At 37.7% G+C, this 27,052-nt stretch overlaps 1 protein-coding gene across 1 annotated transcript in view; it reads right to left on the reverse strand.

Annotated features, from left to right (window-relative positions):
* VWA8 (von Willebrand factor A domain containing 8) overlaps window positions 1-27,052 on the reverse strand; it is a 363,559-nt gene that overhangs the window by 331,855 nt on the left and 4,652 nt on the right. The window contains exon 2 of the mRNA XM_053899178.1: window positions 12,155-12,232. Within this exon, the coding sequence (XP_053755153.1) occupies window positions 12,155-12,232 (78 nt within the window). The remainder of the gene's footprint in view (window positions 1-12,154; window positions 12,233-27,052) is intronic.

The following is a 27,052-nucleotide window of genomic DNA, read 5'->3' on the forward strand; positions in this document are numbered from 1 at the left end:
TTAAAATATTATTTATTTATTTACTTATTGATTTTTATTTAAATCCAAGTTAGTTAACATATAGTATAATATTGACTTCAGGAATAAAACTTAGTGATTCATCACTTACAGATAACACCCAGTGCTCATCACAAGTACCCTCCTTAATGCCCATCACCCATTTAGCCCACCCCCCCCACCTCCCCTCCAACAATCCTCAGTTTGTTCTCTGTATTTAAGAGGAACTTATGGTTTCCTCCCTTTCTGTTTTCACTTATTTTTCCTTCCCTTCCCCTATGTTCATCTGTTTTGTCAAAATATTTTAAAATATTTTTTTAAGTTTATTTATTTATTTTGAGAAAGAGAGAGAGAGTGTGTGTGTGTGTGAGAGAGAGAGAGAGAGAGAGCAGGGGAGGGGCAGAGACAGAGGGAAAGAGAGAGGATCCCAAGCAGGTTCTGCACTATCAGCGTGGAGCCTGATACAGGGCGTAAACTCACAAGCCGCAAGTTCATGACCTGAACCAAAATCAAGAGTAAGATGCTTCACTAACTGAGTCACCCAGGTGCCCCAAAATATTTTAAAAAGTAACTCCAAAAGAGGGGCACCTGGGTGGCTCAGTCGGTTAAGCGACCAACTTTGGCTTGGGTCAGGATCTCACACTTTGTGGATTCGAGCCCCGTGTCGGGCTCTGTGCTGACAGCTCAGAGCCTGGAGCCTGCTTCCAATTCTGTGTCTCCCTCTCTCTGCACCTGCCCTGCTTGTGCTCTGTCTCTCTCTGACTCTCAAAAAATAAATGTTAAAAAAATATATAAATAAAAATAAAAATAAAAAGTAACTCCAAAAGAGGTAAAAAAAACCTATCAACGTTCTCTCATAGCCAAAAACCCATAATCTCTAATCAGTCATGTAACAGCAAGAGTGAAGTCAAAGAATTATAAGTTTCCCATCTTGGAAATAGTCTGAGAGAGGGAGAAATATTTTAAAGAATATGATATTTGAACCTAATATAGTAAGTAGATGCACAAAAACATGTTTCATTAATAAATAAATATATCTAACCTAATAAATATGTAGCAACATGTAATGCTTATGTGGGTATGTAAGATTTGGGTTGACTTATTAGCTCAGCCATTTTTCCTACTTCAAGTTAAACAAACTCCAAATAGTCTTTTCCTTACATCTGGGTACCAATGCTCATACAAAAGACTAGTAGAGACAACGTTAGTATTTCCTAGTGGGTAAAACGTGCTACCGTCATTTTGATATACAAACAATAATATATCTAAGGATACTTGTATTATGAATATGGTGGGAACAATGATGAATGGATAGCAAGCACAGAAAATGAAAGTTGGAGCCTATACACCATCCAACAGTTTTCAATATAAATTCTCTTCTGATAAATTTCAAAGGGAAAGCTACTAATAACTAAACACAAAAGAAATGAAAAATTTTGACTACATAAGAGATGTATGAAAACAGCAATAAAAATCATAAGTATATAAAGCCATAAAATGTTGAGGGTTTTTCTTTGTTTGCTTTTCTGGGGTTTTTGGTGGCAATTTATAGTTTTGCTATATTTAAAAACAGATATCATTTATACCTGGAACTTGATTTGAGCCAGCCACTGCTGTATTGCCCCCTAGTCATTTGCAAAATATGAAAATACATTCATTCAAAGCATGTAAGTCTTAAAATTGATATTATTACTGAGATCCCTTGAATCCTTAAAGCTAGTATAGTCTTATTATACATTCTCTTACTTAATAAGATCCCCCAAATAACTTAGCATTTGGGCTTCAATAAAATATTTTAGTAGACCCCCAATAGGAGGGAGACTATGGCATCTTAGTTTAAGTTAAAAGAAGAGAAGGACAGTGCTATCCCCTGCTGAGAGCTGTCAGGCAATGACGATGCTTCCTGTCTAGGTGAGACTTGAAAGGCCAACATTCTTTCCACACTGTAAACACATGAAGTGTTTGCCTTTAAAAGAATATTGAAGCTTTTTTGAAGAGCCTACCACCACCACGTGTGATTCTGGAAACAACCTAAGTAGGAGCAAATTCAAAATCAAATCTAGAGAAGATGCATTCCAGATTCATTTTTTTTAAGGGTAAGACTATAAATGACAATGAAAATATTTTTAGCATATCTCTTAAGCAGAATCATAGCAGCCTTTACTAATAACCATACACAACTGTGTTACAGACATGGGATAATGGGGAAATGAGAAAGAACAGAATCAGGAGACTGAGGAAATGGTTGTGTCAGGGACTCATATAGTTATTGAGCACCATGTGCCAGGCACGATGCCATGCATGTCACATAAGCTATTTCATTCAATCCTTACAGTATACCCATAAGGTTGAAATGATCGTTCCCATAATGTCAAGGAAATCTGGAGCAGTTAAATGACTACAGAAATTCACACATCTAAAAAAAAAAAAAAAACAACATAAAGAAAGAAAAGAAAAAGAAGGGAAGAAATTCTTATCTAGGAAACAGTACACACAAAATTTTAAACCTAATCCTCCCCCTCTCAAATAGATGTTTCCATATAGAACCCAAACTATGTATCAGTCTTCCTATCATCTATCAAGAGTGGATATTATTCCTCACTTTAAAAGTTAATTGTAAAAGTTAGCTACATTCATAATAAGATAAGATCCAGGAATCAGGGGGAAAAAAATGAGTGTTTTCTTCAATTATCACATACCAGTATCATGTAAGGTGTTTTAAATCTATTTTGTTAATTTTTCTCTGGGTAAACATAACAACTTGTTCAAGATTTAAGTCCCTAGTCCTACCCCCAGAAAACCTATCAAGTATAATAATATGATTAGGTATAATCATTAAATAATAAATATTAAAAATAAATGTTCCTGACTCCCACTTCTAGTTAGGATGAAGAGAATTGCAACAGAATTTTACTTTCAACCTAACAACCAGAACAAGGCAGTAGATCTGTAAAACTCACAGTTTCTTTTTTTTTTTTAATAATTTTTTATGTGTATTTATTTTTGAGAGAGACTGCATGCAAGAGAGGCATAGAGAGAGGGGGGGACAGAGGACCCGAGGAAGATGCTGTGCTGACAGCAGAGAGCATGACTCAGGGCTTGAACTCATGAACAACGAGATCACAACCTGAGCCAAAGTTGGATGCTTAACCGACAGAGCCACCCTGGGGGCCCACCAAATCACAGTTTCTTAAAACCCATCATACAGCTAAGAATACAAAGAAACCTGAATGAACCAAATTCTAGAAAGTAATGAGTACTTTCAAGAAGAGAAGAGACCCAGAGCTAATTTTCCCCCTAGTAGACTGGCAGGAGAAGGAAGAATCTGCCATAGGTGTATCAGGATAAGCAAGCTGAACTTTAAAACTGAATTTTAAAACTTACAATGGCCTCACACGAGCTGACACGATGAACTAGTCTACTGAGAAGCCTTAGCCACAAAGAGAGTCTACACCTACCCACCAACTCTTTCCCATTGGCCCTCACTGAGTACACAGGAGTGCACACTAAAAACCAGGCGCAGGGCAAGAACTGAGAGGATTCTTCCTGAAGCATGCTGGACCTTTTCTTAGTGCAAGGCAACAACCCATTGAAGGCTGGGAGTGGGACAGAAGCAACAGAAATCCCTCCAAGGCACTTCATGGCCTTATACGGTATTAGGGAGCAGTCACACTCAAGGCATTAGGGCAGAAGAGCTGAGATAAATCCTGCTGGGGCACTCCTGGCCTTCACTGACATGTCCTCTGGAGGCTGGAGGCAGGGCAACAGGATAAAGGAGATCTGGGTTGGAGAAAGCAGAATACAGGACTAAATGACTAAACTCCCCAGCAATCCAAAGATGCAGCTATAAAGCTAAGAGAGATTAGCCATGGCTGGTAGAGCTAGAGATTCAGCTATAAACCATAAAGAAAGCTCTGGAATCTCACCAGAATTCACATCCTGAACATTGCTATAAAGAAAGTCCTGATGTCTTTCTCAAAACCTTTAAAGGTAGAGATAAATGGAATGCAACTAAGCTAAAACAAAGGCCAGTCCCAAGTCAAGCACATATTAGACCAACTCACCTCACACTCCCTCCTCCCATGCTCCCACCCCCACCTCCACCACACCTCCAACTCCCTACATGGGGCTTAGCAGATGCAGAGACATGCCCTTTTCTGGGGTAAATATCATTTACTTCAATCTCTACTGTTCCTTTATACACAATATCTGGCATACAATAAAATATTATGAGACAGAGAAGAAAATGTGATCCGTGGTCAAAAATCAATAAAAACAGTTCTAAAAATAGTCTAGGTGCCAGAATTATTAGACCCTAAAAAATATGTTAAAATACTTGTGGAAAAGGAGGAAAACATGAATATATTCCAGCATAAGAGATGGAAAATATAAAGAAAAGCTAAATGGACATAGAAATGAAAAATGTATTAACAGAAATGAATGAATCATCAAAAGGGACTAACACAAGATCATACAAAGCTGAAAAGAAAATCAATTAACTTAATTATGGCCAAGAATTTTCCAAAATTGATTAAAGTTATTAACCCAGAGATTCAAGGAGCTCAGAAAAACACAAAGAAGTTAAATTCAAAGAACACCACAGCTAAGTACATCAAAGCCAAATTTTTGGTTAAAAAAATTTAAACGCAGATAGAGAAAAAGGACAAATTGCAAATAGGAGCCCAACAAAAATGACAGCTGGTGTTTTGTTGGAAACAACAGAAACCAGAAGATATAAAAAACAAAACAAAACAAAAACCTGGCATTCTGTATCCAGAAAAAAAAAAAAAATCCTTTGAAAATGAAAGTAAAATAAACACATTTTAAGATAGACTATAGAGATACAGGGCACCTGGCTGGCTCAGTCAGTAGAGCAGAGTAGACTCTTGATCTCAGGTCATGAGTTTTTGAGCTCCATATTGGGTATGGAGCTTACATTAAAAAAAAAAACATAAAAATAAAAAAAAAAGATAGACAACAGAGGAGAGAATTCATATCACAAATCTACTAAAAGAAGTGGTAAAGAAACTCTTCTGGCTGAAGGGAAATGCCTTCAGAGAGATGTCTGAATCTGCAAAACGAAATGAAAAGAAGCATAAAGCATCAAAATATGAATAAATATTAAAAACTTTAAAAACCATCTCCATTTTACATATATATATTCAATTTCTTTAAAATTCCATTGATTGCCTAAAGTAAAAAAATAATAATATCATAGTGTTTTAGCATATTTAATTTTAATGAAATTAAAATATATGAAAACGAGACTACCAAAGGTGTGAGAAGTAAATGAAAGCACAGTGTTGAAAAGTGATCACATTGTTCCTAAAATAGATGTATTATTTGAAAGTAGACTATGGTAAGTTGTAGATGCATATTATAATCTCTAGAGCATCTCTGTTCAATAGAGTACCCACTAGTCACATGTTGCTATTTAAATTTGAGTTTAAATTAACTAAAATGAAATAAAATCTAAAATTATTTTCCTTGATTGCACTGATCACATTTTGAATGGCTAACCACATGTGGCTAGTGCCTGTTATATTGGACAGCACAAATATAAAGCATATCCATCACTACCGAAAATTCTATTGGACAGAGCTACTCTAGAAAAAGAGGCATAACGAGATAGCCTATGAAAGAGACAACATGGATATATTGTCCCTGAAAAGAAGACAAGAAAAGATGTATCACAAACAGGACAAAGAGCAAAAAAACATCAAGATGGTAGACTTAAACACATCTAAATCAATAATTATATTAAATGTAAATGGGCTGAACATTCCAATTCAAAGAAAGAGCTTGTCAGAATGGATGAACAAGCTGTTCAGAAGACACACTTGAAATATAAAGGCACAACTAGCTGAAAGTAAAAGAATGAAAAAGAACATACCATACAAACAGCACAAGAAAGATGGTATAGTTCACATTATTATCAGACAAAATAAACTTTAAGAAAAACAGTGTTACCAGAAAAAGACAGCATTGCATAATAAAAAGGACCATTCACAAAGAAGACATAACAATTATAAATGTGTACATACCTATTATAGAGGTTCAAAATATACAAAATAAAAATGAGTAGGATAAAGGGGAAAACAGACAAATCTACAATCATAACAGACAGTTTAACACCACTTTATTGACTGAAGAGGTAGATAAAATCAATAAAAACATAAAGGACTTGAACAATATTGTCAACATTGACCAAATCTGTATTTATAGACTACAACAGCCAATATCAGCAGAACATTAATTCTTTTCAAAGTTTACATGAAATGCTCACTCAAAGAGGCCATATGCTGATCATAAGTCTCAATAATTTCAATTTCAAAGAACTGAGAATATTCTCTGATCATAATAGTATTAAATTAGAAATCAATAACTGTAAGGTAAAGAAAAACAAACCAAATACTGAAAATGAAGCAAACACACTTCTAAATAACTCTAACCAAAGAAAAAATTTGTGATTTTTTAGTAATATCTTGAGAGAAATAATAATGAAACCATAACATATCAACTTTTATGAGGTAGAGCAAAAGCACTATTTCAATGGAAAATTATAGCTTTGGAGATCTAATTTAGGGGAAAAAAGGGGGGGGAAATCTGAACCTCTATGTTAAATAGTTGGACAAAGAATAGGAACCAAAGTAAATAAAAGTAAGGAAGTATTAAAGAGTGGAAATCAGTGAAATAACAAATGGACAAACAACAGAGAAAAATCAACAAAAAGCTATTTTTTTTGAAAGTTAATATCACTGATAAACTCCTTAGGGTGATTAAAGAGAAAGAAAAAAAAAAACCCTCATTCCAATATTAGGAATAAAAAAGGGAATAGCAATGCAGATTCTACAGATATTTAAAGAATAATAAAGGCTACATTATGAAAAAATTGCCAATAAATTTTAAAACTGAGATGAAATGGACCTATCCCTTTCAAATAAAACAGAGCTCTAAAGTTCTTAGGAAAAAAAAACAACAGACTTATCTTCACAACCTTGAAGTAGACAAAGATTTCTAAGACATAATAAGCACTAGCCACAATAAAAGATAAACTGTATGTAACCAAAACTTCTGCCAACTAAATGATACCACTGAGAAAACGATTAGGCAAGGCAGAGACTGAAAACAAGTATTCATAATAGGTAAGCATGACAGAGGACTTGTGTCTAGAGTATATAAAGAACTGTTACAAATCAACAATAAGAAGGTGAACTCAGTTTCTTTCAATAGGCAAAATATTTTAAGATAGTTCATGAAAGATATGCAAATAACCATTAATTATAGGAAAATATCTTGAACACCATTACTCATCAGCGACATGCAAATTACAACCACAGTGAGAGGACATGCACTCCTGGAATAGCAGAGTAAGGACCTCTGAAAATCCACTCCTCCAAAAAACCAATGGCAACACTGCAAAAAACTGTCAAAATCAATTTTTTTTCAGAACTCTAGAAATTAACAAGACTTCTAACAATCTGGCGATCATTTATCCAAGAAAAATAGGTGACCCTTAGTATGAACAGTAAGTTCTGTGGTATTTTAACTTGCCCTTTCCCCATCTCTCTCCCCAGCTCTCTGGAAACCTTGAAAAACAACTGTCTACAATGCTGGTGAAAACGAGCAGCCTGGCAACCACTGGAGGGGACAGAACAGGGTTGCAGCTTCCTAGGAGTCCCACCCCCAGAAAACTATCCCTACTTGACTTATCTAACAGCTTGCCGAAAAGCTCCATTTTTTAGAATTTGACTTCATGTGACCCACTCGGAGCTCCCAGTGTGCAAATAACAACAAAAAATCAACAACTGTTTAACATCACAGTTGGAGGCACCAAAACTAGTTGGAGCTAACAAGAGGATGACCAAACAAACAAACAAAAAACTTAAAAGGAAAAACTGGGAGTAAGATGTCCAAGGCATACAGTGTACAACTAGGAATCTAGAAGGCCATGCACATGTCTGGGAAAGTTCTGAGAAGGGCCTAATCGCTCACCTTCAGCTGACACTGAAGATTTGCACAAGCAGGAAGACACAAGCAAACTTGTAAGCTGCCTGTGAAGCCCTGAAATCATGTCCAGCATACACACAAGAGACCCTAGTCAAAGGCTAAGAGAACTGATTTCTTTGAGGCATTTAAGAAATCTCTCTTCCATCACTGGCTGGCCATTAAGCTAACTGAGTAAAAACTTCAGTGGCTACATATGGCAAAGAATATAGACTTCAGAAAAATAGTCTACAAAAGTCATTAAACAAACAGGAGCAAAACCAAAGCCTAGGGAAGGGGGCATCTGATTTCCAGAGTCGTCCAATTATACTAGTTAACAGCTCTACTTTTCAAAAGAAATATGATAAGAAACACAAAGAAACAGGAAAGTATAGTATATACAGAGGAAAAAAGCAGTCAAAAAAAAAAAAAAATCTTTGAGGAAGCCAGACACTGAATTTAGTAGACAAACACTTTAAATTAGCTATGACAAACATGTTCAAAGAACAAAAAGAAATCATGTCTAAAAATTTAAAGTATGACGATATCTCACTAAAAAATATCAATAAATACAAATTATAAAAAATTCAAAGAGAAATTCTGAAGTTAAAAACTATAATAAGTGAAATGAAAAATAATCACCAAAGAGGCTCAACAACAGATGTAAGCAGGCGGAATAATCAGCAAACTTGAGTAAGTCAATTGAGATTATCCAGCCCAAGAAACAGAAAGAAAAAAGGATAAAGAAAAATTAACAGACCCTCAGAAAGCTAGAGTACACCTTCGAGTATATTAACACACACATCATGTGAGTCCCAGAAAGACAGAGAGGAGGGAAGAAATAATAATGAAGAATGATTACAAAGAACTCCCCCAAATTAATGGAAAACATTACTATGCATATCCAAGAAGCTCAACAAACTCCAAACAGGGCAAACTCAAAGAGACCACACTTAAACACATCATAGTCAAACCATCAAAAGACAAAGATAAATGGACTGTATGAGAGCACAGAGAAGTGGCTCATCCTCAGAAGGGATTCTTGGTAAAATCAATAACTGATTTCTCATCAGAAACTATGGAGGCCTGGGGCACCTGGATGGTTCAGTCAGTTCAGCATCCAACTTCAGCTCAGGTCATGATCTCACAGTTGGTGAGTTCGAGCCTTGCGTCGGGCTCTGTGCTGACAGCTCAGAGCCTGGAGCCTGCTTCAGATTCTGTGTCCCCCTCTCTCTCCGCCCCACCCCTGGTTGCGCTCTGTCTCTGTCTTTGAAAAATGAATAAACATAAAAAAAAATTTTTTTTAAGTAAATAAAAAAAGAAACTATGGAGGCCAGAGGCAGTAGGATGACATATTGAACGTGCTGGGGAGAAAAAAAACCTGTCAATCAAGAATTCATCAAACAACAAAGGTAAAATTAATAAATTTCCAGATAACCAAAACTGAGAGAATTTATCACTAGCAGCTCTACCCTACAAGCAATACTAAAGTGAGTCCCTCCTTCAAGCTAAAATGAAACTACACTAGATGGTAACTCAAATGCACACAAAGAAACAAAGAATACTAGTAAATATGTAAATATAAAGACAGTATGAACATATTTTTATTCGTAATTCCTTTTTTCTCTTGACTTAAGAGACAAATTCATATAGTGATAATTATAAAATTGTGATGATAGATTTTAATGTACAAATATATATTTTGGGGGTGCCTGGGTGGCTCAGTCGGTTAAGCGTCCATCTTCAGCTCAGGTCATGATCTCGCAGTTTGTGAGTTCGAGCCCCATATGGGGCTCTGTAGTGAAAGCTCAGAGCCTGGAGCCTGCTTCAGATTCTGCGTCTCCCTCTCTCTCTGCCCCTCCCCCATTCTCTCTCTCTCTCTCTTTCTCTTTCTCTCTCTCTCAAAAATAAACATTAAAAAAAATTTTAAAGACCTATTTTGTATGATAACAGCAAAAAGGAAGTAGAAGGGAAAAGAGCTACATTAGAAAAAGTTTTTGCACACAACTGAAATTAAGTTATTAATAGGAACAAGTTTGTTTTAAGCTAAATTGGTAATTGTGATCCCTGGAGTGACCACTGAGAAAATAACTCAAAAAAAAGAAAAAATGCAGTAAAATAAAAGTGAGGCAAAGAGGAGAGGACAGTCTGCAGAGCCATTCAGGAGGCAGAGTCATTGGAAACTTATGTCAGATGAAAGTGAGACATTCTCCCTCAAGGAGCACATAGTCTAGTTGAAGAATCTGAAAAGTGAACCAAAAAAAAAAAATAGCCGTTTTGTCCAATGACTGGAACATAAATAAGGAAGGGGAGTCATAAGAGATGAGGCTGAGACTAGATCATGAAAGGTAAGGAATGATCTTTGTTCCTAAAGTATTAGGATTCATTTAAGGAATTGTGAGAAAAGAAGTGGCATGATTTTGAGCAAAAAATTGCCTGTGAGGCATTAGGGAGACGCACATCAAAACAACAAGATACCACTTCCCGTAATAAAAACAGGTAATAATAAATGCTGGTGAAGATGTGGAGAAACTGGAACCCCCGGACACTGCAGGTGTGAACGTAAAATGGGGCAGCCTCTGCGGAGGGCAGTTTGATAATTCCTCAAAATGTTAAACAGAGGGCTACCATCTGACCTAGCAATTCCACTCCTAAATATATACCCAAGAAAACTGAAAACCCGTGTCTGTCAAAAAACTTATATGAATGTCCATAACAATATTATTCATAGCAACCTAAAAATAGAGAAAAACCAAATGTCTGTCAACCAATGACTGGATAAACAAAATGTGGTATAGCCACACAATGGAATATTATTTACCCATAAAAGGAATCAGGTACTGATACAGGCCACAACGTGGATGAACCTTGAAAACATTGTAAGTGAAGAAAGCCAGACACAGGCCACATATTGTATGATCTCATTTATATGAAATGTTCAGAGTAGGCAAATCTATAGATACAGAAAATATAGTAGCGGTTGCTGAAGGATGGGGGGGTGTGGGGTGTATGAAGTTGTTGGAGAAGGAAACAAGGAGTTAATGGTACGAGGTTTCTCTTTGGTGTGATGAAAATGTTCAAAAGTTAAAGAGTGGCATGGTTGCACAACTCTGTGAATACATTAAAAACCACTGAGTTGTACATTTTAAGACGATAAGTTTTTAAAAAATGTAAATTTTATGGTATATTAATTGTATCTCAGTAAAGCTGTTACAAAACAAAAACCATGACTAGTTATTATTTCACACCTAGTATAACGAGTAAAATCAAAAAGATTAGAAATACTAATGTCGGCAAGGATACAGAACATCACCGTCGGTCAAAGGCTAAAACAGCACAAGTACCTTGGAGAACAGTTTGCTGTATCTCATGAAGCGAAACAGCCATCCACCCAATGACACATCAACCCAACTCCTCATTATTTATTCAAGAGAAGTGAAAAGTCATGACTACAGGACTTGTACAGGAATGTTCATAGAACCTTATTTGCAACAATCTAAAAATGGAAACCCCCAAATGCCTATCAACAGAACAGATAAATTATGCTGTTATTTATACAATAGGACACTACTCAACAATTAAAAAGTGATCAGTACAGGACCATGGATGGATTTAAAACCATTACCTTGATGGAAAGAAGCCAAATGCACACACAGGAAAACTATACTATATGATTCTATTTACATAAAGCTCAAGAGCAGGCAAAACTAATCCATCATGGTAGGAAAAAAGACCATTGGCTTCCAGGGCAAATCAGAGGGGAAGGGGCACAAAAGAATATTCAGAGGTAATGCAAGTAATCTTGGTGGTTATACAAGTTTATAAAACTGCCAAAACTAACCAAAATGAATACTTAAGGTCTCTGCATTTTATTATATGTAAATTTGATCCCAATTGAAAAAAAAGAAAGAAAAGTATGTGAAAAAAAAATGTTTTACTGAAATATTCAGGGGTGAAGTGATAGGATGTCTGTCTGGGATAAGTTTTAAATACTCCAGAACAAAGACTAGAAGAGTCAGTTAAAAGAAGACTGGCATACACTGATAAACGTTAAAATTGAATGATAAGTACATCACGTTTACACTCTTCTCTCCAGTTTTGGATATCTTTGAAAATTCCCATAATGAAAAGTTAAAAGGCATGCACTCATAAATAAATGAGTATTTCTTACTGTAATTCTGTGGCACAAGTTCTGGGCTCTTAGGAGTTTTCAACTTGTAGGATACATCTCCAATATTAACTGTATCACCTAAAAAGAGAAAAAGGAAACACACCTTTACAAGAGACAATAAAACAACACACTATGCCTTTCCCAACAATGACTGCCCTGAGGACTTTATAGAAATGCACATGCCTGCCTATGTTAGGCCCCATCGACACACCTATGTCAGCCACTATGCTCTAAAACTTGTATCCAAAGTATAAGTTATATAATGGAGAAGTGAAGCACTGGGGAAATTCAGATTTTAAATGCTACATTAGCAAAAAAAGGTGAGGTACTACAGAATTTATCAATTTATTATTTTCTCACTAATAGCAACACTAATAAAGTCAACAATACAGAAGAATGCATTTTAAGATCATCCAAAGCATCCAAAAGGTGGCATCTTTAGTACAAATTACAAACTTATTACATCTTTATAGGTTCCTATTTTTTCTATAAACATGTTCCCCAGCAACATAATCCAAAAATTCAATATTTCTAGGAAAGCCCCAGCCTATATGCCAAGAATTTCTACATGAAACCAGCACAAAACAGGCAAAAGTTCTCAGTAGATTCTACATGGTTCTAATTTTAAGTAGCATTAATTTGTGGCTGTGGCTGATCTTCTAAAGTGCAGGACTAAACCAAACAATCTCTGCTTTGCTCTCTCCAACAGCAAAATAGACATACTGATCCCATCTGCACCTGGTACTTCCTTTGTAAAGGGCTCAATGATACTTAGGAAAAGTAGCTGCGCAAAACACAAATTCAACATTGCCAGTTGTGAGCTAGTTAGGTGTCCCAGAGACTAAGGCCTTAAATCATCGTAATAACAAAAACTGCCAACATTTGTTGAATGATTACTATCTGCTAAATACTTTATACATTCCCAGAATAACCATATGAGACAGAGGCTTTACAAATGAGGAAATCGGCAACTCTGTAAAAAAAACTAAAAAAGATTTTATAGATGAAGAAATGTATTATAGCTACGTGAAAAGTTGAGAGAAAAGTAGAAACATCATGTAAAACTCAGGTGTACCTTCTCGTACAGAATATGTGTATATTTAGAGTGTAAATCAAAGGAATTTTCCCGTGAATTAGTCTAGACATCAGCTAATACTTACTGAATACTGGCTATTTGGCAAATATTGTTATAGACACATTATTTATGTTACTTCATTTAATCTTGGCTCTAAGCAACCTGTGATTCCTGGAGTTATTTCATATAACTGCTACAGCAGAAACCCCACCTCAAATTAGCATAGTAAAAAGGCATTGCAACCACAATGAGGTACCACCTGACACTTGTCAGAATGGCTAAAATTAACAATTTAGGAAACAACAACAAAATTTAGGAAACAACGTCAACAATGTTGACGAGGATGCAGAAAAAGGGGAACACTTCTCCACTGTTGATGGCAATGCAAACTGGGGAAGACACTCTGAAAAACAGTATGGAGGTTCCTCAAAAAATTAAAAATGGAACTACCCTACGACCGAGCAATTGTACTACTAAGTATTTATCCAAGGGATACAGGTATGCTGTTTCGAAGGAGCACATGCACCCCAATGTTTATAGCAGCACTATCAACAATTGCCAAAGTACGGAAAGAGCCCAAATGTCCATTGATGGATGAATGGATAAAGAAGATATGGTACATATATGGAGTATTACTCGGCAATCAAAAAGAATGAAATCTTGCCATTTGCAATTACATGGATGGAACTAGAGGGTATTATGCTAAGTGAAATTAGTCAGTCAGAGAAAGACAAACACCATATGATTTCACTCATATGTGGAAAGAAACAAAACAGAGGAACATAAGGGAAGGAAAAATAATATAAAAACAGAGGGAGGCAAACCATAAAAGACTCTTAAATGCAGAGAACAAACTGAGGGCTGCTGGAGAGGAAGTGGGTGGGGGTGATGGGCATTAAGGAGGGCACTTGTTGGGATGAGCACTGGGTTATGAATCACTGGGTTCTACTCCTGAAACCAATACTACACGGTATGTTAACTAACTTGAATTTAAATAATTTTTTTTAAAGGCACTGGAGTTTGTTACAGCAGTTATAGGAAATAGCTCACAGGAGCCATGGGTTACTGAAGAGACCACGACTCAGTTACTAGTCTACAGCATGGTAGAGAAGGCAAAGGAGAAACAGAAGTCACACAAAGTCACATCTTAGGAAAAGCTGACTGAGACACTGTCCCTTGTACCACTAGATCCACACCTGGGACATCATGACCAGAGGACAACTTTTTCCCCCATTTCATTTTGGTAATTTTTAAACCTGTAGGAAAGCTGGAAAAACACTATCTTAAATTACAGAAATCATGATTCTTCATCTGTAATCTAGTCTTCAGATACATCTTCTAACAATAAGGACACCGCCACAGGTAAACTGTTCATACAGCCTCTGCGTAATTCCCTCATGACTCAAGAGTCCTGGGCAGGGCAGTTAACTAGCGGAGCCAAGGTTACTACCCACAGCCTGGCTGCAGGAGGCAGGCAGGAGGAAGAGCTGACCACTGTGATTTCTGGGGTAGAGTCAGAGCGCTGCCTCCTTTCAAGACTTACACCATAGGGGATTCTACACTTTCTCCCTCTCCCCCCATCTCCTAGCCCCATCACCTCCTCTCTTTCCTTCCTACCTCACCATGACCCCAAGTCTTCCTTGCTTGCTCTGCCTCTTCTCCTCAACTTCCTAACACTGTGTGCAGAGGCCCAGTTCTAGCCTCTTTTCTATTCCACCTACCACCTCTCCTTGACAAGCTCACCCAGTCTTACATCTTTCAATGCAACTAATATATTGCTGGCTCTCAAATTTGTATCGCTAACCCAGACCACCGAACTCCAAACATGGATACCAACAGACACTGAGATGCCTAACATATGTTAAACCTAACATATTCAAAATTGAGCTTCTGATCTTTACACCAAAATATGCTCTACTCACAGTATTCCCCAGTTCTGCAAATGGCAACTTACTCCTTCCAGGGGCTCAAACCAGAAATCTTGCAGCCATTCTTAACTTTTCTCTCACCTAACACATCTCCTGCCTCAACCCTTGCACCCTGTTTATTCTCAACAGAGCAGCCACAGTGATCATAATAAAATAGGAGTCAAGTAATGCAAGTCCTTGCTCAATCCTCATCTTTGCAATGGTCCAAAAGGCTATTTTGATCTCACTCCCCCATTTCCTCTTACCTCATCTCCTACAAGTGTCCTCCTGACTTATTCTACTCCAGCCACACTGGCCTCCTCCCTATTCCATCAACATATCAGACTCATACTCATTTCAGGCTTTTGCACTGGATTTTCCTACTGACTGAAATGTTCTGCCCACACATATTCATTTAGCAATCAGGGCCCAACCATTTGTGAAGATGGGGCAAGGATAGTGCAGTATCCTGGGACTAGCAATAATAGGAAGCCATGGCCACCACTAGGCCTGTAAGGACCTAGTGCAAGTAGAAGGGGACAGTGCCTGCAGAGAAAGTATATTTAGAAAGCTTCCTAAGTGAACTGTGACCCTTTGTGGAGGAATACAGCAAACCTATGGTGGTGACCTGGCAAGGAGGAGGCTGGGGAATAAACAGGAAACAAAACTTGACAGCACTAAAAGTAGAACTAGATAAATCCATAATCATACTTGGATATTTTAATATATCTCAGCACTTCATGAAGAGCAAGAAAAAAATAGAAGGATATAGAAATAAGAATATTTCTTCCTCAGCCTTCGGCTAAAACCAACTGGAAAACAGGATAGAGAAGATCTGAAAACACGATTAACCATTCAACATAAATGACTTTTACAGAACTCTGCACCCAACAAGGGCAGAATACATATTTTTTGCAAATACACATGAGACATTCACCAAACTAGATCTTAGGCTGGACCGCAAAGCAAATCTTAATAAATGTCAAAGGGATGAAATCATACAAAATATGTTTTCTGATCAGAATGTAATTACCTAGAAATCAATAACTAAAAGATAACTGGAAAATCTCTCAACATTCAGAAATCAAACCAAAGGCTTCTAAAAAAACCCAAAGAAGCAATCACAATGAAAATTGGACTTGTGAAGAAATAAGGATAGAGATCTAGTCATGCCTGCTGTAGGCAAAGAAGAAAATGACATTCATAGGCGGTAGGTATTTGACCTTCCTGCCTCAAAGCTGATGTTCTTGGCCACCTTCTGTTACCATGCTATACTTTTCCTGAGTCATCTAATCCCTGCTAATGGCCCAACTCTGACCTCTGTACACTAAAGTCTTAAACGTCCCCTTTGGCTCAGATCTCTCTCCTGAGATCCGTATCTATCAGCAGGCTACTGGACATGCTTAGATATTCTAGAGATAATTCAACTTTAACATGAGAAAATCAGAACTTTTTACTTTCTGTGTGTGTTGTCCAATTATGTCCGACCAGCTCTACCTCTTCTATTCCTATCTCAGTGATTGATGCTTTATTCCCTGGCCTGAAAGTTCTTCCACAACTCTCTCACACCCTTTCCCTTCAGACCCCTACTCCTCAAATCTCTTCATCTCCCCGTTGAACTTTCCCTAACTTTTCCTTTTGCATGATCTCCACCTCCATCAAGAATTGATCCTCTCATTCCTGTCTTTCTGCTAGCACAGTATCTGGCTCATGCTTCTGTAATAGCATTTCTCACACTGTATTACAAGTATTGATTATTGTTCCTCTGCAATAATTCTCTTTAGGTTAGGATACACACTTCCTAAGGGTCCAGAGCACGGCAGTCTTAAGGAGATCAGTTTCTAGATCCGTTCTTCCCGAATGCTGACCTGACAGAACTGGCCCTGCAGGTCCTTCGTTCCCAGAGGCTCTTTCAGAAGCCCTCCCCCTTACATTTCTACAGTGGATGGTGCACTGCTCCAGTGGACTAAACAAATGAGGCATTTTCAATTATGGTCTAGGAGAAGCTTCCTTTAAAGATTATTCAAGTCAACATAAACTGCCTCAGAATAGTTTCTCCATGTCTTCCATATTCCTACTAAAAGTGAAGAGTAGCTTTAGAAATGCCTGAAGTATTTTTGGCCTGTGTCAGATACAGTATATTGCAGAGTAGGGAAGCGGGAGTTAATACTGTCAAATAATCCAAGATGGGAGAGCTCAGAGTGCAAACCTTGCTTTTTATGTACTTAAAGGCAAGCTGCTTTTTAGCTCTCCTCAATTCTTACCTTGAGAACACATACTATTCCTACACACACACAAGAAGGCACTTCTGAACACCTGAAGCAGCACACATAATTGACGCTGCTCAGTTTTAATGTCACTGAAGTAACTGTCAGTACTACCAAGATTTTCACAATATGGTGGATAAAAACCACAGAAAAAACTTTTAAATGTCTGTTTCAGATCAGATATGTGTCTTTCAAAAGCCTGCTAAAAATTTCTTCTCGAATGTCATCATGAACCATTCATTCCAATTACAGTCATTCCTCATCTTATAAAATGGCTATTTTCTAACTCTTACGGTGAAAAGGACATACTACCTTCTGAACCAGTTAGTTCTCATTTCACTAAATACAGTGTCAAAGCTGGATCATGAGGTTTAAACAAACTGATGCATTTATTTCTGATTTTTATACATGGTTTTAATTGTTCTCTAAGACGCATCAACAAAGTTTATTACACATTTAATAAAACAATATCATGTCTTCTATCAGAGACCTCACTACATAAATAACTTCCTTTAACTATTACATTACTTATAAATTATACTAAAAAATAAAACTGCAAAGCACACATTATGAAACCGATGACTTAAATATGTGACCACTAGATTTTACTGCATTTAGTAATCTAGCCTATAAAATGTGGCCTGCAATTTCTCATTCAGTGGTTTTTATAACATTCCTTATTATACATACTAACACATTCATTCAAATTGAAAGGAAAAATGTTTTTTTTCTGTCAGAAAGCCTAATTAAGCTGATTGAATTGATAATACAGGCTACCTTTTTTAATTATGAAAACTAAAATTTGATTAAAAAGTACTTAGGCACGCGCTCTCTCTCAAAAATAATTAAACACTAACAAAAAAAATTTTTTTAAGAATTTATGTTTCAACTGGCTGCTATTTGTAAACTCACTTTACACTTCTCTCTCAAAACAACTTAGAGATCCATAAGTGGCTCAGCACTGAGGTAAAATGATCAAAATGCCCGAAGAGCATGAGATAAAAATGACCTGAGGGAAGATGGCGGCGTAGAAGGCCTCTGAGCTCACCGTGTCCAGCTGATCACTTAGATTCCACCCACACCTGCCTAAATAACCCAGAAAACAGCCAGAAGACTAGCAGAACAGATTCTCCGGAGCCAAGCGCAGACGAGAGGCCCACGGAAGAGGGTAGGAAGGGCGGAGAGGCGGTGCGCGCTCCACGGACTGGCGGGAGGGAGCCAGGGCAGAGAGGAAGCCCGCCGGCCAAGCAGAGGCCCCGAGTCTGGCTGGCAAAAGCAGAGGGGCCAGACGGAGTGTGTTTGGACAGCAAGCGGGACTTATCATCTGGAAGGTTATAAGCTAACAGCTCTGCCCAGAGAGCGGGAGAGCTGGGGGACAACGGGAGGGAGAGTTGTTGAGCCCCGGAAGACAGGGCGCAGCTCCGCGGGGAACAAAGGCGCTCACCAGCGCCATCTCCCTCGCCCATCCCCCAGCCAAAATCCCAAAGGAAACCAGTTCCTGCCATGGAACTTGCTTGCCACGGAACTTGCTTGCACCGCGCAAACACCCAACGCTGTGCTTCTGCGGATCCATCCCTCCGGCAGGTCTGACTCCCTCCTGGTGCCGCAGGGCCCCTCCCAGAGTGGCTCTCCGAAGGAAAAGCGAGCTGAGCCTGCCCCTCCCACCCCTGTGCACCTTGCCGATCCACCCCAGCTAATACACCAGATCCCCAGCCTGATCCCACAAGCCTGGCAGTGTGCAAGTAGCCCAGATGGGCCACACCACCCCACAGTGAATCCCGCCCCAAGGAGAGGGGAAGAGAAGGCACACACCAGTCTGACTGTGGCCCCAGCAGTGGGCTGGGGGCAGACATCAGGTCTCACTGCGGCCCCGCCCACCAATGCAAGTTATTCAAGACAGCACAGGGGAAGTGCCCTGCAGTTCCACACCACTCCAGGGACTATCCAAAATGACTAAACGGACGAATTCCCCTCAAAAAAACCTCCAGGAAATAACAACAGCTAACAAACTGATCAAAAACGATTTAAAAAATATAACAGAAAGTGAATTTAGAATAATAGTCATAAAATTAATCGCTGGGCTTGAAAACAGTATAAAGGACAGCAGAGAATCTCTTGCTACAGAAATCAAGGCACTCAGGAACAGCCAGGAAGAGCTAAAAAATGCTATTAACGAGCTGCAAAATAAAATGGAGATGACCACAGCTCGGATTATAGAGGCAGAAGAGAGAATAGGTGAACTAGAAAATAAAATTATGGAAAAAGAAGAAGCTGAGAAAAAGATTAAAAAATCCAGGACTATAAGGGGAAAATTAGAGAACTAAGTGATGTACTAAAGAGAAATAATCTACGCATAATTGGTATTCCAGAGGAGGAAGAGAGAGGGAAAGGTGCTGAAGGTGTACTTGAAGAAATCATAACTGAGAACTTCCCTGATCTGGGGAAGGAAAAAGGCACTGATATCCAAGAGGCACAGAGAACTTCCTTCAGGCGTAACTTGAATCGATCTTCTGCACAACATATCATAGTGAAACTGGCAAAATACAAGGATAAAGAGAAAATTCTGAAAGCAGCTAGGGATAAACATGCTCTAACATACAAAGGGACACCGATAAGACTAGTGACGGATCTCTCTACTGAAACTTGACAGGCCAGAAAGAAATGGCAGGAAATCTTCAATGTGATAAACAGAAAAAATATGCAGCCGAGAATCCTCTATCCAGCAAATCTGTCATTTAGAATAGAAGGAGAGATAAAGGTCTTCCCAAACAAACAAAAACTGAAGGAATTCATCACCACTAAACCAGCCCTACAAGAGATCCTAAGGGGGATCCTGTGAGGCAAAGTACCAGAGACATCGCTACAAGCATGAAACCTATGGACATCACAATGACTCTAAACCCATATCTTTCTATAATAACACTGAATGTAGATGGACTAAATGCACCAACCAAAAGACATAGGGTATCAGAATGGATAAAAAAACAAGACCCATCTATTTGCTGTCTACAAGAGACTCATTTTAGACCTGAGGACACTTTCAGATTGAAAGTGAGGGGATGGAGAACTCTTTATCATGCTACTGGAAGTCAAAAGAAAGCTGGAGTAGCCATACTTAGACAAACTAGACTTTAAATTAAAGGCTGTAACAAGAGATGAAGAAGGGAATTATATAATCATTACAGGGTCTATCCATCAAGAAGAACTAACAATTATAAATGTCTATGCGCCGAATACGGGAGCCCCCAAATATATAAAACAATTACAAACATAAGCAAACTTATTGACAAGAATGTGGTAATTGCAGGGGACTTTAATACCCCACTTACAACAATGGATAGATCATCTAGACACATGATCAATAAAGAAACAAAGGCCCTGAATGATACATTGGATCAGATGGACTTGACAGATATATTTAGAACTCTGCATCCCAAAGCAACAGAACATACTTTCTTCTCGAGTGCACAGGGAACATTCTCCAAGGTAGATCACATACTGGGTCACAAAACAGCCCTTCATAAGTTCACAAGAATTGAGATCATACCATGCATACTTTCGGACCACAATGCTATGAAGCTTGAAATCAACCACAGGAAAAAGTCTGGAAAACCTCCAAAAGCATGGAGGTCAAAGAACACCCTACTAAAGAATGAATGGGTCAACCAGGCAATTAGAGAAGAAATTTAAAAATATATGGAAACAAACGAAAATGAAAATACAACAATCCAAATGCTTTGGGATGCAGCGAAGGCAGTCCTGAGAGGAAAATACATTGCAATCCAGGCCTATCTCAAGAAACAAGAAAAATCCCAAATACAAAATCTAACAGCACACCTAAAGGAAATACAAGCAGAGCAGCAAAGACACCCCAAACCCAGCAGAAGAAGAGAAATAATAAAGATCAGAGCAGAAATAAACAATATTGAATCTAAAAAAACTGTACAGCAGATCAATGAAACCAAGAGTTGGTTTTTTGAAAAAATAAACAAAATTGATAAACCTCTAGCGAGGCTTCTCAAAAAGAAAAGGGAGATGACCCAAATAGATAAAATCATGAATGAAAATGGAATTATTACAACCAATCCCTCAGAGATACAAGCAATTATCAGGGAATACTATGAAAAATTATATGCCAACAAACTGGACAACCTGGAAAAAATGGACAAATTCCTAAACACCCCCACACTTCCAAAACTCAAACTGGAGGAAATAGAAAGCTTGAACAGACCCATAACCAGCAAAGAAATTGAATCAGCTATCAAAAATCTCCCAACAAGTAAGAGTCCAGGACCAGATGGCTTCCCTGGGGAATTCTACCGGACATTTAAAAAAAAAATTTTTTTAAACGTTTATTTATTTTTGAGACAGAGAGAGACAGAGCATGAACGGGGGAGGGTCAGAGAGAGAGAGGGAGACACAGAATCAGAAACAGGCTCCAGGCTCCGAGCTGTCAGCACAGAGCCTGACGCGGGGCTTGAACTCACGAACCACAAGATCATGACCTGAGCCGAAGTCGGACGCTTAACCGACCAAGCCACCCAAGCGCCCCTCTACCAGACATTTAAAGCAGAGATAATACCTATCCTTCTCAAGCTATTCCAAAAAATAGAAAGGGAAGGAAAACTTCCAGACTCATTCTATGAAGCCAGTATTACTTTGATTCCTAAACCAGACAGAGACCCAGAAACCCAATAAAAAAAAAAAAAAAACTACAGGCCAATATCCCTGATGAATATGGATGCAAAAATTCTCAATAAGATACTAGCAAATTGAATTCAACAGCTTATAAAAAGAATTATTCACCATGATCAAGTGGGATTCATTCCTGGGATGCAGGGCTGGTTCAACATTCGCAAATCAATCAACGTGATACATCACATTAATAAAAGAAAAGATAAGAACCATATGATCCTGTCAATCGATGCAGAAAAGGCATTTGACAAAATTCAGCATCCTTTCTTAATAAAAACCCTCAAGAAAGTCGGGATAGAAGGAACATAAACATCATAAAAGCCATTTATGAAAAGCCCACAGCTAACATCATCCTCAATGGGGAAAAACTGAGCGCTTTCCCCCTGAGATCAGGAACATGACAGGATGTCCGCTCTCACCGCTGTTGTTTAACATAGTGTTGGAAGTTCTAGCATCAGCAATCAGACAAGAAAAGGAAATCAAAGGCATCAAAATTGGCAAAAATGAAGTCAAGCTTTCACTTTTTGCAGATGACATGATATTATACATGGAAAATCCGATAGACTCCACCAAAAGTCTGCTAGAACTGATACATGAATTCAGCAAAGTTGCAGGATACAAAATCAACGTACAGAAAGCAGTTGCATTCTTATACACTAATAATGAAGCAACAGAAAGACAAATAAAGAAACTGATCCCATTCACAATTGCACCAAGAAGCATAAAATATGTACGAATAAATCTAACCAAAGATGTACAAGATCTGTATGCTGAAAACTATAGAAAGCTTATGAAGGAAATTGAAGAAGATATAAAGAAATGGAAAACATTCCATGCTCATGGGTTGGAAGAATAAATATTGTTTAAATGTCAATACTACCCAAAGCTATCTACACATTCAATGCAATCCCAATCAAAATTGCACCAGCATTCTTCTCAAAGCTAGAACAAGCAATCCTAAAATTCATATGGAACCACAAAAGGCCCCGAATAGCCAAAGTAATTTTGAAGACCAAAGCAGGAGGCATCACAATCCCAGACTTTAGCCTCTACTACAAAGCTGTCATCATCAAGACAGCATGGTATTGGCACAAAAACAGACACATAGACCAATGGAAAAGAATAGAAACCCCAGAACTAGACCCACAAAAGTATGGCCAACTCATCTTTGACAAAGCAGGAAAGAATATCCAATGGAAAAAAGACAGTCTCTTTAACAAATGGTGCTGGGAGAACTGGACAGCAACATGCAGAAGAATGAAATGAGACCACTTTCTTACACCATTCACAAAAATAAACTCAAAATGGATAAAGGACCTGAATGTGAGACAGGAAACCATCAAAACCCTAGAGGAGAAAGCAGGAAAAGACCTCTCTGACCTCAGCCGCAGCAATTTCTTACTTGACACATCCCCAAAGGCAAGGGAATTAAAAGCAAAAATGAACTATTGGGACCTCATGAAGATAAAAAGCTTCTGCACTGAAAATGAAACAATCAACAAAACTAAAAGGCAACCAACGGAATGGGAAAAGATATTTGCAAATCATATATTGGACAAAGAGCTAGTATCCAAAATCTATAAAGAGCTCACCAAACTCCACACCCGAAAAACAAATAACCCAGTGAAGAAATGGGCAGAAAACATGAATAGACACTTCTCTAAAGAAGACATCCGGATGGCCAACAGGCACATGAAAAGATGCTCAACGTCGCTCCTCATCAGGGAAATACAAATCAAAACCACACTCAGATATCACCTCACACAGTCAGAGTGGCCAAAATGAACAAATCAGGAGACTATAGATGCTGGAGAGGATGTGGAGAAACGGGAACCCTCTTGCACTGTTGGTGGGAATGCAAACTGGTGCAGCCGCTCTGGAAAACAGTGTGGAGGTTCCTCAAAAAATTAAAAATAGACCTACCCTATGACCCAGCAGTAGCACTGCTAGGAATTTACCCAAGGGATGCAGGAGTGCTGATGCATAGGGGTACTTGTACCCCAATGTTTATAGCAGCACTCTCAACAATAGCCAAATTATGCAAAGAGCCTAAATGTCCATCAACTGATGAATGGATAAAGAAATTGTGGTTTATATACACAATGGAGTACTACGTGGCAGTGAGAAAGAATGAAATATGGCCTTTTGTAGCATGTGGATGGAACTGCAGAGTGTGATGCTAAGTGAAATAAGCCATACAGAGAAAGACAGATACCATATGTTTTCACTCTTTCGTGGATCTTGAGAAACTTAACAGAAACCCATGGGGGAGGGGAAGGAAAAAAAAAAAAAAGGTTAGAGTGGGAGAGAGCCAAAGCATAAGAGACTGTTAAAAACTGAGAACAAACTGGGGGTTGATGGGGGGTGGGAGGGAGGGGAGGGTGGGTGATGGGTATTGAGGAGGGCACCTTTTGGGATGAGCACTGGATGTTGTATGGAAACCAATTTGACAATAAATTTCATATATTAAAAAAAAAGTATTTAAACATGATAAAAGCATTTTCTCAAATACTATACTGGCAAAGGTATGCTGAATGAAGGGTTCATTTTATCACCTCTTTTCTGAGTACATTAAACAAGCAGCCTCTACATGAGGAAAAAACCATAACCTTTTGATAAATTTTGGTAAAGCCTTTTTGGTGAATCTTCCAGAAACTGAGGCAGAGTGATGGTACTGGCTGGTTAGGTCAGTGACTCTACCTGCCAGTCAAGTGGTTTCCAATTATTGGCTATGAATAAAACTGAAAAGGCTATAATCAAGTTGTCAGTTGATAGACCACTAAAAATAACATTTTTGATAATTAATCAACATATTACTTTTGGCTCATATATAAAAAGTCTGTAAAGAACTGAGTGATATTTCTATATCAAAATTATATACATTGCAGCAAAATTAGTACTCAATTAGGAGCTATTAATTACATTAATATTTAACTGGGGAAAAGCACCACTCATGTTGTTAACAGGTATATTTCCGCAAAATTTTACATTTTTTTAAGAAATTTGAAACATATTGATGTTCTTTTGAACAATTATGCTTTAATAATTGTAGTGATAGGTATGTTTTAACACTTAAACATTTTTGTGCAGAGAAATCTAAAGACAAAACATTTTAAGAGTAAAAATATTAAGATAAAATTATGATGAGTAGTGGTAATTGAAATATAAATTCAAGGAGATAAAAAAAAGTAACATGAGCTTCCTGATAAACATGAGCTTTTTAATCTATTTTTCAAAACAGAGATAGTGGCTAACATATTACTAGGATATTCTAATTTCACTTAAAAGATACACTTTCAAGACTGTTAAAAATTTTTATTTTAAAGGTCAATATTTACAACACACTGGAAACACTGTACTCTGCAATTATTTATTCTTTTCAGGAAAATTTCTAGATATCAACTTCAAAATATACAAAGGGATACATATGTTCAAAATCCTTTTAGGAGGTAAGTGTGAAAATTTTTGAAGACCACTGTTCAGTCTGTAAAAGTGCAGCCTTTTGTGGGCAGGGCCTATGTTTTAATCACCTTTGTACTCATAGAGCCAAAAATAATATCTTAAACCAACTGGGTATTCAAGAAATGTTTGGTAAATGAATATGTGAATGAATACAGCTTTTAATTAAATACTGTTTTCTTAATTAAGTGTTGTTTTAAGCCCTAGTTCACTGATTTTCTGCACTGAGAACAGCCTATCTTTCAAAAAGCTCAGAAATCAAGTCATTTGTAAAGACTTGATTTAAATGAAGTAGTGTAAGTATGTTCTAAAGGGAAGTGAAAATACTTATATAACACAATAGGTAATACAACTTAGAAGAAACTAAGGTATACCTTTCTTCAAATACACTATTTTGGTTCAATACAATCATTTTTTTAGACACTGTAGTTAATGATATAAGATACTCATAATGGAAACTACTAGAATAACTAGAATGGGTTAACAAGTACAGATTGTTATAGAATATACTGCTTAACACTTAATTACATTTATTACAAATAATGCAAAAAAGCAACCACATGTAACTCAGATTACTTAAATCCCTGTATACAGCAAAGAAACTCTCACACAAATACTACCACCAATAAACTGATATATATTTTATTCAGGCATGGAAAGTATCGATTTGAAAATTAAAAGCCCTGAAAAGAATCCGAAAGATAAAACCTTCCAAATGAAATTAACTTTAAGGTTCATTTAAAGTAATAAGGTTTGATTTTATCACTTGCAATCATCCTACTTTAAAGGAATTTCCCAAAGGTTTATAGGAAAATAATCTCTATATTCAAATAATAATTAATAGTGTATTTTATTTTTTTAATATTTATTTATTTTGAGAGAGAAAGTGTGTGAGCAGAGGAGGGACAGAGACAGAGAGACACAGAATCGGAAGCAGGCTCCAGTCTCAGAGCTTGACATGAGACCTGAACTCAAACCGCGAGATCATGACCTGAGCCAAAGTCAGACGCTAAGCCACCCAGGCGCCCCAATAGTGTATTCTAAATAACACTTATTCTTGTAAAACCCCTTTGGATATTACACACTTGAGTTTTAGTAGACAGCTGTTTTGTTTTACCTACTCAATATTCTTTCCCTTTTGACAACAGAATCCCTCTGTCCAGTGGAGAACCCACCCCATCTTGTTTGGGTAGAGTTTATACCATTAATCCCAACCTTTACCCCTGCACCAAAACCTCCAGAAGTGAATATCCTGCACAAACTTGTCAGAATATTCCACTCTCTGGCCACAGTGATTGTTTTAGAGATGGACACATGATCCAGGCTTGGCCAGTAAGAGTTCTCGCAAGAATTTTTGTCAGAGCTCAAGGAAAAGATGTTCTCTCTTTCTCTTTTTTTAAATTTTTTCTTAATGTTCATTTTTGAGAGAGAGGTGGACAGACAGAGTGTGAGCCAGGGAGAGGCAGAGAGAGAGGGAGACAGAATCCGAAGCAGG

This window comes from Panthera pardus, unplaced genomic scaffold (genome assembly GCF_024362965.1).
Source record: "Panthera pardus isolate Hobbes unplaced genomic scaffold, ASM2436296v1 HiC_scaffold_1, whole genome shotgun sequence".
NCBI lineage: Eukaryota > Metazoa > Chordata > Mammalia > Carnivora > Felidae > Panthera > Panthera pardus.